General features: G+C 36.2%; 1 protein-coding gene across 1 annotated transcript in view; it reads right to left on the bottom strand.

The window, feature by feature from the left end:
- The window catches only part of CGNL1 (cingulin like 1), a 204,595-nt gene that overhangs the window by 105,096 nt on the left and 84,130 nt on the right, over positions 1 to 15,369 (bottom strand). The window contains exons 7-8 of the mRNA XM_044665301.1: positions 15,169 to 15,304; positions 10,184 to 10,396 (exon numbers count right to left, since the gene is read on the bottom strand). Coding sequence (XP_044521236.1) covers positions 10,184 to 10,396; positions 15,169 to 15,304 — 349 coding nt within the window. The remainder of the gene's footprint in view (positions 1 to 10,183; positions 10,397 to 15,168; positions 15,305 to 15,369) is intronic.

Genomic DNA, 15,369 nt, shown 5'->3' with positions numbered 1-15,369 from the left:
TCAGTATTTCTCCCAAGAAAACTCCAAATGGGGTCACGAAGAGTTGGACAAGACCAAAATGACTCAGCAACAACATGTGTCAAGTTCTGTGTTAAGTGCTTTAAATTATTATTTTATTTCCTCTTCACAGCCATCCTGGGAGGTAAGTGCTATTATTAACCCCTTTCTATGGATGATGATGATAGTAATAATAATAATAATAATGATAGCAAAGATTTATAGCACACTTACTCTCTATGTACCAAGTTCTGTGCTAAGCGCTGTACAATGATTATCTGTGGGGGCAGCCAGATGGTTCAGTGGATGGAGAGGCAGGCTTGGAGAGTAGAGGTCCTAGGATCAAATCTGGTTTCAGACACTTCCTAGCTGTGTGACCCTGGGCAAGTCACTTGACCCTTAATGCCTAGCCCAAATGCTTTTCTGCTTTGGAACCCATACATAGTATAGACTTTAAGACAGAAGGTAAAGGTTTAAAAAAAAATGATTTGTCCAGGGTTACACAGCTATACTGTGTCTAATGCTGAATTTGAACTCAAATTTTTCCTGACTCCAGTGCTCAATCTACTGAAACAGGAGAGAGTATCTTATAAATCCTCCTTCTTTCATGACTAAAAAACTATACAAAGTTCCAATATAGGACTTCTACTCCAAAATTGGATGGTTTGAGCTCTCTCAACTATCCTTATAACACCATTCATTCCTTTAACTATCTTTTAGTGATCCAGGTCAGGTGAGACATCCAGGCCAGTTGTCAGCTGCAGGCTATATCAGTCTCTTGAGAGAGAAGAAACCTGAAGCCCTTCCAGATGTGAAAATGATTAAAGCACAAAGACTAGGCAAGGAAGGGCAATAAGATATTTAAGAGTCTAAAATCTCTACAGTTTTAATAGTGAAAGCAACTGAATCCTTAACATGTGTAAATAAAATGCATTTCAACATCACCACCCAAATCATCCTCCCTCAGTGTCACACTCTCTATGATCCTATAATCTATGCCTGATGGGTTTCTTCTAATGACTTGCCAAGATCATTAAGGAGATTTCTGCTTTGTGGAAAAACTTGGCTCTGTTTGTTGACCCCTTTAGGCAGAAAATGGAACACAAAGCAAGCTTTGAATTAAGCAGATAAGATGCTATGTAAAAGCATAGAAAAAAACTTAAAATATCCAAGTAAATCAAGGTATAATGGTAATTCTCTCCAAACTGCCCCAGAGTCAAAAAAGAAACAAGCCAAGAGAAGAGGTAGAACTAATAATTCACCAGTATATACCCAGTCAGATTCAGTCACTAACTATATTGAGAATTTTTTGCTGAATTGATTTATCTTAGTCACAAGCGAGAATTCATTTGGGGAATGTGAAATGACTATGATGCCAAGATGATCAATAATCAAGTTATTTTTAAAGATCGGAGAGTAAGAGCACAAAATAAATCATTGTCTTTGCCTTTTATATAATTAGAGAATCACTAATTTTAGATTTGCAAGGAGGAATCTTACAGGTCTTCTGATCCAAACTCCTTCATTTTACCAGAAGACCTCTAAGATTCCAGAAGACCTCTAAGAGGGAATTGAGGTTCAGAGGGTATAACTGATTCATTCAAGTTCATAAAAGAAGTAACTTTGAATCATGTCCAACTGTTAAAGTGACAACTAGGTGGATAACAAACATGGAGTCAGAAAGCCCCATCTTTCAGGATTCACAACTGGCCTTAGAAACTTAATAGCTGTGGGACCCTGGGCAAGTCACTTAACCCTCATTAGCCTCAGTTTCCTCATCTGTAAAATGAGCTGGAGAAGGAATGGCAAACCACTCTAGGATCTTTGCCAAGACAACCCCAAATGGGGTCACAAAGAGTTGACTGTGATTAAAACAAATGAACAACAGATTCAAGTTTAACTTTTCCTAAGAAAACTGCAAACTAAGTAAAAATTAACTATTACTGTCTTTCATTATGTCAATTATGTTTATTACCTTCATGTATATTTCCTAAGTTATATGCATTAAACAGGGGAAATGTAGAAAAGATAGAGATTTGATATGATTCGTTTTATTGGCTCAATCTTATTTTCTTTATTCACAAAGTTTGAATCCAAAAATTTGAGCTAAGATAGTGATAGTGATTTCCAGGTTAAGAAGTTAATGTCAAAGGTAGGATTAGAACACAGTCCAGTGTGCTCTCCATTATATCACACTGTCTTTTCCTAATTCTCTATTCAGCAAAATGAGTGCTAGATTTGAAGGGCTAAGCTCGATTCCTTATTCACTGTGTAATCATTGGCAAGGCTTTTTGCCTCAGTTTCTTCACTGTAAAACGAGTGAGTTTGACCAGATGACCTTGAAGTTCTCTTCCAACTCTAAGGCTATGATCCCATGATCCAATTTGATAAATATTTTTTCAGGGCCCAGTTACGTACAAGGAGTACTGTGTGATTCTGTGGATTGATCATTCTACCATAATTATAGTGACAACTCGGATGCAGTAAGCCCTTCTTCCCAAAAAGCTTCATGGTAATTTACTGTTTTTCAATTATGGAATGGTAATTGCAAATGACATGAAATGAAAACTCACTTTGTTTGGAACAATAATAAAAAGCCTGGGAAGCAGCTATATAACTGGGTTATTATAATTTGGGGACAATTATAAATAGCCATTCCTTGATTTGCCTGTCTTAGCCTTTTTTATATTTGATTTAATTTGATGGAGAAAAGTGAAACTGAATTAATTTTCATTGCTTTGGGGGACATAGTTTTGATGTTCTGTCTAATTTCATCTTACTGCAATAGCTGCTTTTAATTGTTATTGACCTTTTTATCCATATATGATGGGAAAGCAGTATTGATCTATCAGGGAAAAACAGACAAGACAATATATCTAATGCTGCATTTCCTTCTTTCATTTACATTTATTACCTACGGCCTTTGAATCTACAAGTTTAATGTTAACAGGGCATGTGCTGGATAACATGCTCAAATGTAGATGAAGGTGGCTGTGAAAAGACCATCAGATCTTAGAGGACAGACAGGAATAGTGTATTAAGAAGAGCGCAAAATTGGGAATTAAAAGATCTGCTCCTGCCATTTAAAAACCATGTGACCTATGGCAAATCAAATTCATTGGGTTTCAGTTTCTTCATCTTTAAAATGAGAATAAAACAATTGTCCTACATTAATGCATTGCTGGTGGAGTTGTGAACTGATCCAACCATTCTGCTCAAAGGGCTATAAAAAAATGCCTGCCCTTTGATCCAGCCATACCATTGTTGGGTTTGTACTCCAAAGAGATCATAAATAAACAGACTTGTATAAAAATATTTATAGCTGTGCTTTTTGTGATGGCAAAGAACTGGAAAAGGAGGGTATGTCCTTCAATTGGAGAATGGCTGAACAAATTGTGGTATATGGTGGTGATGGAATACTATTGTGCTCAAAGGAATAATACACTGGAGGAATTCCATGTGAACTGGAAAGACCTCCAGGAATTGATGCAGAGCGAAAGGAGCAGAGCCAGAAGAACATTATACACAGAGACTGATATACTATGGTAAAATCGAATGTAATGGACTTCTGTACCAGCAGCAATGCAATGACACAGGACAGCTCTGAGGGATTTATGGTAAAGAATGCTACCTACATTCAGAGGAAGGACTGCAGGAGGGGAAACATATTAGAAAAAACATTTGCTTGAATGCATGGGTTGAGGTGGACATGATTGGGGAAGTAGACTCGAAACTACCACACCAATGCAACTATCAACAATTTGGAAATAAGTCTTGATCAATGACACATGTTAAAACCAGTGGAAATGTGCATCGGCCATGGGTGGGGGGAGTGAGGGGGGTGAAGGGGAAAGTAGGAGCATGAATCATGTAACCATGTTAAAAATGAATATTAATAAATGTTTAAAAAAATAACAATTGTCCTGCCTACCTCAACATTGTGGTAATGATCAAAGGAAAAAATGTAATCGAAAACACTCTGAAAACTGTAAGTCAGTACCCAAAGGTTCTAAAACTGTTTGGCCTCAGAGTCACTTTATAGTCTTAAAAATTATTGAGGACCTTCCAAAGAGCTTTTATGTGGGTCATAGCAATCAATATTTACCCTGTAAGACATTAAAATATCTTAGTATTATTGTTAAAAAGTTTTGACCTCAAAGATTCCTACAAAAGGTCTCAGGATACGAGATTCCCTGGAGTACATTCTGGGAATTATACAAAATGAAAACGAAACTTTTTGTGATCTGTGTTGGAGGATGATGTTCTGTGATCTGAGCCAGTGTGGACAGAGTAATTTCTGGTCCTATAAGAAAAGATAGATATTATGCAACATTGGCTAATGTTAATTTTTTTTTTCTTTTGGGCTACTTGTGTTATTTTTTTTCTTGCCCTGGAAGCTCTGAATTAGGGCTATAATATTCCAAGGAGTTTCTGTTTCCAGAGTTTCTCTCAGGAAGTAGCATGGGGATTCTTTCCATTTCTGTTTTGTCTTCTGATTCTGGATAGAGACCTTTTAAAGTTTCTTGAAATTATGTCCATATCTGTATTTTGTTCATAGATTTCAAGTAGCTTGATGATTCATACACACACACACACACACACACACTTATACACTATAAAACCATTACTTCTGTCTCAGAATTGATATTAAGTAGCAATTCTAAGGCAGAAGCGTGGTAAGGGCAAGGCAACTGGGGTTAAATGACTTACCCAGGACCACACAGCTAGGAAGTGTCTGAGGTCAGATTTGAACCCAAGTTCTTTTGACTCTTAAGTCTGGTTCTCTATCTACTGAGCCACCTAGCTGCCCCCTAATGATTCTTCAATAATCTCTCCTTGATGTTTTCCAGGTTACTTGTTTTTCCCTGAGGTCCTTCATATTTTCTTCTTTTTTTCCCCCAGTCTTATGATTTTGTTTTATAGTTTTCATTTTGGCCAATTCTAATGTTCAAGGAGTTGTTTCTTTGTTAAAGTTTTGTATCTTGTTTTCTAAACTGTTAATCTTCTTTTTTTTTATTCTCACTTCTTTTCCCATTTTTTCCTTTCATTCTCAATTGGTTTTTACAATAATTTTCTAGCTCCTTTCCTAAATTCTTGACTCTTCTAGAAATTCTTTGGGGGCTTTGAGGCTTTGAAGATGTTTTACTCTCTTCTTTTGAGTTTGTCTTTGAGTTTTCCTGTTCTTGTAAAAACTCTTTGGGAAAAGATTCCTTTTTTGTTTGTTTGCCCATTTTTCTAGCCTTATTCTTGATTTTGGAGTTTATAGCAGTAATGGGCTCTGGGTCCTTCTTAGGGGGAGATTTCTGGCCTGAGATTCCAAATTCTTTTACAACCCTCTGCTGCCCTTCACAGCTCAGGCTGGGAACCTGAAAAAGATTCTGGTACTCTCAAGGCAATATGATCTGGGGACAAGTTCTGCTTACTATCCTCCTGGTATGAGTCCAGCAAGTTGCTGATCCATGTTTGGATCTGGAAAAGATTCTGGTACTCTCAAAGGAATATGATCTAGGGACAAGTTCTGCTTACTATCCTCCTGGTATGAGTTCAGCAAGTTGCTGACCCAAGTTTGGATCTGACAGCTTGTCTCTTGTTGGGAATTTTAGTCAACTGCTACTGGATTAGCCACTATTAGCCTTCTAGAAGGCTCTCAGTTTCAGTCATTGAACTATAGGCTCCCCTTTGGTCTGTGATGCTTGTCCTGATTATTCTATTACAGGCTATCATGTTGAAAAGGAGGCAAGATCAGAGTTCCCACTCTACTCCTGGGATCAGAACTCAAATGATTTGCTTCTGAAACTTGTTCCTTGATAAGTATATAGCTACAGCCTACATAATACTCACAACTGCATTTCTCCACACTAGATCTGTTACTTAGAACTGGGCAATGGACAAAAGAGCTGCCAGATGGCACCTTTTCCTAAACAATTATACACCTGATCTAGTTCAGGTATCCCCTGAGATCTCTTTCTGCCCTGGCTTTTATTCTAGTACCTAGTTTTGCCTGATTTTCAGTTTCTGGGCAATGAGATACTCCCCAGTTCACTATTCTTGGCTAGATCCCATCCCCAGTGTCTAAAGATCTCTCTGTTTCTCTAAGCTGCCTTGAGCTAGAAAAATGACTCACTATGACTTTCATGGATTTCCCAGTCCAAATTCAGTGTGGTGTATTTTATAGGTTCTTATGGACAGATATGGTGGGGAGCATTAAGCTATACTGCTTTCTCTTAGACATTCATCTTGACTCTGGTTAGTGTTATGTAGCTATAAACCATTATTAGTTTTCTTGAGATAGTATCTTTTTACAAAAAGAAGAATAACTTGGAGCCAGAATACCTATATTCAATTTATCCATTTAGCTATTGACAAATCACTTATCTTCACTAATCCTTGGATTCCTTATCTATAAAATGGGAATAATTATAGTTGCCCTATCCTATGGCACTGGGGGGTTGTTAGAAAAGCATCTTGTAGAAAAGAATGAGGAAAACAAACATTAAGTGCCTACTATGTGCCAGGCACTGTGTTAAGTACTTCATAAATACAATTTTATTTGATTCTTACAACTCAGGGAGGTACACATTCTGATAAAAATAATAGCACCGACTATTATCATCAGCATTTTATGGCTGGGGAAATTGAAGCAAGTCAAGGTCAAGTGACTTGCCCAGGATGACACAGCTAATGTCTGAAGCTAGATTTGAACTCAGAACTTTCTGATTCCAGATTCAGTGTTCTATCCATTGAACTACCATATATACATTGTATCTTATAAAGTTTGCTATCAATAAAAGTTATTATTATTAATACAGCATGAGAAGTTTTCATCCTAATAGTAGGTTTCGAAGGAGGTATCATTCATTGTGACTCAAATACATGTAAGTCTCTCAGAAATTAAATGGAACTTAAAACTTTTTTTTAAAAATATACTTGGTCTTTATTTTCTGATAATATTTTCCAAGATTTGTGGCACATTTTGGCTCAAAATCTGATCATTTGGCAAATGCATTTATAATTAAACATAATTATGAATCTTTGAAATAATAACAGTAGTGAACATTTGGATTTTTACTTGGGAGGCAGCTGTCTGTAAGAATCCATGTTGATGCATCATTGAGAATGCCTGTATTTTGGATAATAATCACAGTGTGTTGTTTTGCTTAATTTGTGGGCAGTAAAAGAAGGGCAGGGTTTACAAATAGCTCTCTGTCATACAGTATAAATGCAGATCAGAGTTTCTGTGGAAATATGAAGGTTAATGAATACTCAGCTAAAAAAGAACTTAAAACTTCTCAATACATGCACATACCTGAATCTCCTGACTCTCCATGTCACCAGTCCTCACAAAAAAAGGAAAATACTATGTCATGAAGAAAAAAATACTTTGAGGTTTAATGTATTGGAGGACACTGAAAAATTTGGGGCCTCTCCTGTGGCAAGAGGTAAGCAAGTGTATAAAAAGTTGACCACTGATAGGAAAGAAGCATCATCATCCTCCCTTTATAAAGATAAAAATCCATCAAGGCCACCTCTTCTTATCAGCCGTGCCTCCTTCACCTTCTGCTTGGACATTTCTTTTTTTCAGTGATCTCAGAATCTGCATGATCTCCAAGAAATCACAAACAACTGGGTGTTCCAATTCAATGAAAGGAAGTAATAATACTAGAAAGCTATGGAGATGCAACAACAGTAGAGTAGAATTTGTGGAGTTAATATAGCCAAAGCCTTTGACTCACAGTGCGCTCTTCAGCAACTATCCTCTGAGAGGAAGTAGAAACCAAAGACTTTTCTTGGTGTGATTTTGGATTTCTTGAGTATGGCTTTGGGAGAGTTCATGAATTTTGGGAGCAGCAGCAATCTGCCAAAAAGGTACACTATTGTAAGTAATGCTTATGCCCTGAGGAAAGTGAGTTTTCCTTGGATCACGAATGGTTCCTTTGGTGATTTGACTATTGCTGAAAAAAGATTATGCAAATTCAATTTATCTCCTCCATAAAGAGTGAATTGTCATAGATGGGCTACAAATATGTCTTTAAGCACCACATACATCACAACCCCTTCACACTTTAGTGGCCATTTAATGAGTTGCCAAGGCCAAAAAGAAAATATCACTTGGTGGCTACCCTTTTGATGATGAGCCTTTTACATTCAGCTGTGATATCTGGTCCTCAGACTACCTAATCATAATATATCACCAGTCCACATTCCAAGTCTTTCCAGCTTGGCCAGACCAGAGTTTGTGCTTCCTTGGCAGACCCTTCAGAAACCCAGTATCTCTCTACCTAAAGGAGACACTGAAGGAAGACTTTAAAGATGTTTATGTGATAGCCCTTTGTTAGCATGTAAAGCACTTTAGAAATGTGAACCTGGAAGAGATCAAGATCATCTAGTCAAACCCATTTTTTTTGCAATGAAGAAACTGGGGTCCAACAAAGTAAAGCTTATACTTACACAGTGATCTAGCATCCTTTTCACTGCACCATGAATTGGGAAGAAAGTGTGATATCATAGAGAGAACAATGATGTAGCAGAGAAAACAATGACCTGGGTTTCTAGTCATAGCCCTGTCATTAACTACTTAACCTAGGCCCATCCCAGTAGATACCCAATTAATTTAAATAGCTGATTTCAAATATTGGAAATAATAAATACAAAATTGAGCAAGTAAAATATACTACTTTATTCACTTTACAAGGAAAAAATTTGCTCACTATAATATGGGGAAAAGACATAAATAAAAAATACTGAGAGGTAGGTGGCACAGTTAAGAATGCCATGTCTGAATTCAGAAAAACTTCTCTTCCTGAATTCAAATCTAGCCTCAGACATTGACTAGCCATGTGGTCCTGGGCAAGTCACCTAATCCTGTTTGCCTCGGTTTCTTCATCTGTAAAATGAGCTGGATAAAGAAATGGCAAACTTACTCTAGCATCTTTGCCAAAAAAATCCCAAAAAGGGTTATGAAGAGTCAGACAGAACTGAAAATGAACTCAGCAGCAACAATAACATGGAAAACTGCAACTGATTCCCCTTCTGGAACTTAGTTTCTTTGCCTATAAAGTGAGAGAGAGATGGACTGACAGATTTCTAGAATCCTTTCTGACTCCAAAATTCTATGATGCTCATTTCCTCTCTGTGTTTAAGCTGATAAACTGCAGAGCATATCATTACAACCAGGCTGATTTAAACAAAGAAATAGGTTTTCTTCAAACTCATCACACTCTATTCAACTATCACATGAATGTTCAAAACATCTATCTTTTCACTTCTCTCTTCTTTCAACAGACAATATGAAAGAACTCTGTCAGAATCTATTTTGAGAAGCCAAGATTTAATTTTTTTAAAATGCTGATCTGTAAATGGCACAATGTATATTAATACTAACTAGGGCAACTAACTGCCCTAGAAAAGGATGACAAAAAGAATATGAGGTTAATCAAATAAAGGCACTAAATCAAGACAGAGATGCTATAGGGCAGGGGCCAGAAATTTCTAGATTCAGACTCTAATTCTTTTCTGTCAGTGAAATGACTCACATTGCCTAAACCTCTAATCACCTAATAACATGAAGAATAAAATGCTTTATTCCTACCCAAGGAAGAATGCTAAGGAAATTTTTTAAGTGAAAATTTTAGTAATAATAATAATTATATAAATACAAATATTTTATTTTATATGCATATATATAAAGTAATAAAAATAACAATAAAAATAATCATCTGGAAACATTTAAAGAACTTTCATTATGGGTATATAAGTCTTTTATTCCCAAACCCCCATGACTTCTAAAAAAAACCTTACCTTTCATCTTAGCTTAAATCTTACATCCACCTTACCTTACATCTAATATTGTGTATTGGTTCCAAGGCAGAAGAGCAGTAAGGGCTAGACAATGGGGGTAAGTGACTTCTCTAGAGTCATACAGCTAGGGTTTTTTGAGCCCAGGACCAGGTCATGTCTCTAGCACCCTCATGACTTTTTAAGTAGATAACTAGAAAGACCACCATTATCCTCTGCTCATAAGCATGCTTGATTTCAATGCTTAAAATGTGAAAACATTTTTCATACTGATGAATGAAGATAAAGCAATCTGTTTTTCTATTTTTTTTTTAAAAAATACTGAAATGACAAGTACCCTGTTTTAAGATCTATTGCAATGACATGGGAGGCCCATATTCAGTTTACTGACCTTGGTGGCTTCTTCTACACTCTCTCGCAGAGCCTGGAGTTCTGCATCATATTGCTCCTTGAGTTTATCCATCTCCTGATCATGGCTAGACACTTCTTCTTTTAATGCTCCCTTCAAAGCAGTGAGTTCTCGTTCCCGCTTTCTTAGCAAATCTTCTTGCTCCTCTTTGGCTATTAAAATATCTTGTAGATCCCGCTTTGTTTGTAATAGTTCCTAAAAGATTAAAAAAAGCAAAGAAGAGGGTAGGAAGAGAGCAAAAGTAGAAACTTTTCAAATTTTTTAAATTGAAAATTACAATATTGGTGACCCCCATTTCTCAGGAAGTGAATTCAAAAATAAATTACAGGGTGAGAGGCTAGTGGATATTTCAGAGAACTGTGCTAGGCTTCTCAAAAAGGTTATGTAGTCTTTCTAAATAATAAGAAATTTTAGGAAGAAAAAAGTCACTCACCTAGAAAATTTATACTAATTTGAAATATTTTATAGTACTAATGAAATGAAGAACATGCTCTTATCACATAGAAGTACTTTACTCTAAAATATTCCTCATACTATCTGGGACATTTTTTCACAAAGCTCAGGGGGTAAAGTTATGAGGTTTGTAAGGATTCTTAAGTGCAATTTGCTATCTATGTGACCATGGACAAGTCATTTAATTCTTTAGCTTCAATATTTTCATTTGTAAAATAAAGAGTGTTGTACTAAATGGTTTCTAAAGTCCCATATCACCTCTAAAATCCTATGATACAAATAGAGTACACTGTAACTATGGTACTACATTGTACCTTTGAGAATACATTAAAGTCAGCTAATTGGAAGGTGTTGATAAGTTCAGGAAAAAATTCTAATTCATTTTTCAAGGCAACCATGACATTAGCTCTTTCAAGAAATCTAATAAAACAATCTCTCTTCCCAGATGCTCCTGCAGTTTGTCAGATGAGTTAATGCTGGTCCCTACTTGGTTACTTTATTGTGATTATCTCTGAACCTTTCTTTCTAAATTACTGTTACTTGCTTGGTTCCTGCTGATTACCAGACCTTCTTCTGGATTCTCTGGAGATAAGGGATTCCTGGTGCCTCCTACTTGAGTCTTCAGAACCACTTTCCTGATTCTGACCCATTTCTTTAAATCACATGTTTCTCAATTGTTTTGTTTTGCCAAAATATCAATCCCTTTTCCACCACTTATCTTTCCCAGGATGTGTCTGTGGTTTGTAATGCCTTGACTTTTGTTAAGGCTGCCAACTTAGAGCCTGTTCTATATCAAAATATTATTATCTCTAAGGCAGGTATTATTGTTTAAAGGGGACTGTGTAACAGAAGTCCAATCAGATTACGGCATCAGTACTCATCACTGAAGTTTACTGGGGCCTGTAGTTTTCTCTTTAAAGATCACAAAATAAGGGGCAGCTGGGTAGCTCAGTGTATTGAGAACCAGGCCTAGAGACAGGAGGTTCTGGGTTCAAATCTGATCTCAGACACTTCCCAGCTGTGTGACCCTGGGAAAGTCACTTGACCCCCATTGCCTACCCTTACCACTCTTCCACCTTGGAGCCAATACACAGTATTGACTACAAGACTGAAGGTAAGGGCTTTAAAGAAAAAAAACTCAATTAATTAATTAATTAGTCAATTGATTGATTAATTAAAGATCACAAAATCTCTCTGGAAAGAGTCGTTTTTGTTTTTTTTTTGTGAGTGAAGAAGTATTTTCTGGGCACCCAAAAATTAGAGAACAAAATCAGGATGAGCCTAATTCACAGGTAGAAAAATTACAACCAAAGAGATAAAACCAACACCGAGCTCAGATGCAATATTTCTTTCTTCTGGGCCAAATGTCAGAGGTAATAAGGGGAAAAAAATTAAAAGTTTAACAACAACCCCTGACAAACATAAATTAGACATGATATTTTCAATGGTGCTAAAAAGTCAAAAGATCATTGGCAAGAGCAATAAAAAAATGATTTCTGGATAATGAAAAAAAAAACTACTTAAGAAAAAAGCTATTTCAGTCTTATTAACCCTCTAGAAATGTAAGCTATTTGTAACCTCTCCCAGGAAGTACTTGCCTAAGTTCATCTTTACTAGAAAGGGGTAAATAACCCAGAAAGCAAGCTGATATCAAGAGATTTTTTTTTAAATCAAGTTTCAAAGATGCAACTGATATTAGACTTTCTTTTGACCTCTGTCTCACACCCATTATCATAATATTCTATAATTAATGTGCAAATTGATGACCTTGAGCAATGCAGGAGATAATTAATTATATTCTAAATAAGAGATCAAGTAAATGTATAATAACATTTTTGAAAGGCTTTCATGAGACTTAAGTTAAAAATAAAAAAAGTTGGGAGTAGGTAGGTGGCTCAGTGGAATGAGAACCAGACCCAGAGACGAGAGGTCCTGGGTTCAAATTTGACCTCAGACGCTTCCTAGCTGTATGACTCCATGTAACTCACTTAACCCCTATTGCCTAGCCCTTACTGCTCTTCTCCCTTGGAACTAATACAAAGGATTGATTCTAAGACAGAAGGGTAAGGGTTAAAATAAAAGTTCCCTACAAATAAAGGCTAACTATTTAGCACATCTAGATTGGTGTATCATTCCAGAGTCTTGCACAGCTCCGATTTTACTGTTTTGTCTCATGTCCAGAGATGTTTAAGAAGTTGTAAGAGTTGATAAAGAAATGGATCTATTGGAAAGTCCAGTTAAAAAAAAAACATGAATTTAAGGCTAACCATGGAAGTTCTTTTTTAACTTTTTTAAATAAAATTATTTTTTTTAGGTAAGTTTATAAAATCTAGAAAGCAGAAGAGAGTGATCGATAGTATCAAAGCCACAGAGGGATAGCAAGGTAGCACAGTAGATAAAGGCACCGAGTCTGTGGTCAAGAAGATCTGGGTTCAAATCTGAACTCAGATACTTCCTGGCTGTGTGAGCCTAGGCAAGCCTTAATTCCCATTGCCTAGTCTGACTACTTTTATGCCTTAGAATTAATTCTAAGACAGAAGGTAAGAGTTAGTAAAAACAACAACAACAACAACAACAACAAAACATCAGAGAGATCGGGAAGGATAGGAATGAAAAAAGGTCATTATATTTGGCAGTTGATACTGGAGAGTACAATTTCAGGTGAGTGATGAAGGCAGAAGCTAGATTCCCAGGGAGTTTAGAAGTCAAAGGACAAGAATATACATCTTGTGTATATTCACAAACATATATAAAATTATAAATATAGACTGTATATATATGTACATATACAAAACCATTTTATAGTTTTCACACTGTATAACCATTTTGCATGAAAATATTTACATGAAAATACTTTATATCTACTGAGATCTTAATTATAACTCAAAATTGTCATTATCAAACAATTAATCATTTTATTTTCCTATAATTCTACTTTTCTGCTTCTTGCTTTACCATCAGTCTCTGAACTATATCTTGTAAGTTTGCTGGTCCTAGCCAGCCCTTCTAACCTGCAGTGATTTAAGAATAAAATATGACAATCTGAGGACCTCAAACCAAATCTAGGATATAAGTACTAGATACTGTCCTAAGTAAGGTTTGGAGGCCATCTTTGGCTTACTTTTTTATTCTCAGTTCTATTTCAAACAGTTGAGATTATTGGAAATCTAGCCTCCAAATGAGTGTAATGTTATCATAATAGCTTCTATTTAGTTGTTTTAAGACTTAATTCCTATAAAAAAATCATCTGGTCTCTTCCTACCTCTTCCCCATCCCCATGCCTAAAAAAATCTGGTTTGACACCTCTCATAGACTTTCCTAATTGCGGATATGGTATCTAATAAGAAACAAATTATTTCTGTAGTTATGAGGCTCAAATTTACACAGTAAAAATAAAGTACAAGAAAAGTGCTGGTAATAAAACCTTATATGATCCAAAGACTAATCTAGCTATTTAAGCAGACTAATCACCAGATTTTCTGCATGAGATTGGATTTTCCAATCACAGAATGCTCAAGGACTACCAAGTTTTAGAAGGGCCATGATCTGTGTTAATGGAAACAGTATTCATACCAACAAAATTTCTATTCCCTAAAGTATTATATTAATTTACTGCACTTCATAAGGCAGGTATAGTGCAGTGAATGGAAAGTGGTCTCAAAGTCAAGAAACTTTGGGTTCATGTCCCAACTCTGAAGCATACTGGCATTAACTTCTTAAAGCACTAGGCCAGTGGTGTCAAACTCAAATAGAAACAGATCCCTGCAGGCTGTATAATGATTTAGAAAATTACAAATTAACATTATCTATGTTGTATTTTATTTATTTTATTTTACATTTTCATCTGATTCATAGCTCATTCTTTGGACTGCACAATACTAAATCTGACATTTCTGACCAACACAATTCTCTTAGACTTCAAGTAGCCTAGATAGATCTGATTTTCAGCAGGCTTTCCTTACTTTTTTTTTTTTTTAACTTCTGTCTTAGAATTGATACTAAGTATGGTTTCAAGACAGAAGAGTGGTAAGGGCTTGGCAACTGGGCCAAGTTACTTGCCCAGAGTCACATAACTAGCAAGTATCTGAGGCAACATCTGAACCCAGGATCTCTCATCTCCAGTCCTGATTCTTTTATCTACTGGGCCAGCAAGTCCTCTTATACCTGAAATCACAGGTCTAGTCCTTAACTCCATCTTCCATCACCCACAATGCCTAATAGTGGTGGCAGATAATAAATGCTCAACACATTTGCCAATAAGTACTAAATGTAAGTGTTAAATAATTAGGGAGAAGTAGGAAGGAATAAATCAGCCTAGGAATTTAAAGTACTAATTGAACTCAGGTACTGACCTAGATTCAGAGTCATGTATTTCTTCTCACTGAGAATCTATTCTCATTTAGAATATGCAATTCCAGGTAAGGCACAATCCTGCCACCTGAAGATATTTCCTTCCTAACCTACAAGAAAAGATTCCTTTGGTGCAGAGTCTTCGAGGTAACTGTATTCCTCACCTCAATTAGGGCTCCCTTCTCCCCATCATCTGAGTGTTTTGCATTATCCAATTCATCATGCATTTCTGAGAGCTGATCTTGGAGATCTCTGATTTCTGTCTGGTGCTGCTCCCGTTCCATCTTCACCTGAAACAACCTTATCAGGGAAATGAAAACACTGTGAGAGAGTTTCACCAAAATGTTTTTGTTTACTGCCAGAGC

This window comes from Gracilinanus agilis, chromosome 2 (assembly GCF_016433145.1).
Source record: "Gracilinanus agilis isolate LMUSP501 chromosome 2, AgileGrace, whole genome shotgun sequence".
Taxonomy (NCBI): Eukaryota; Metazoa; Chordata; class Mammalia; order Didelphimorphia; family Didelphidae; genus Gracilinanus; species Gracilinanus agilis.
The sequence above is the reverse complement of the archived record's forward strand: the minus strand, read 5'-3'. Positions and strand labels throughout refer to the sequence as shown.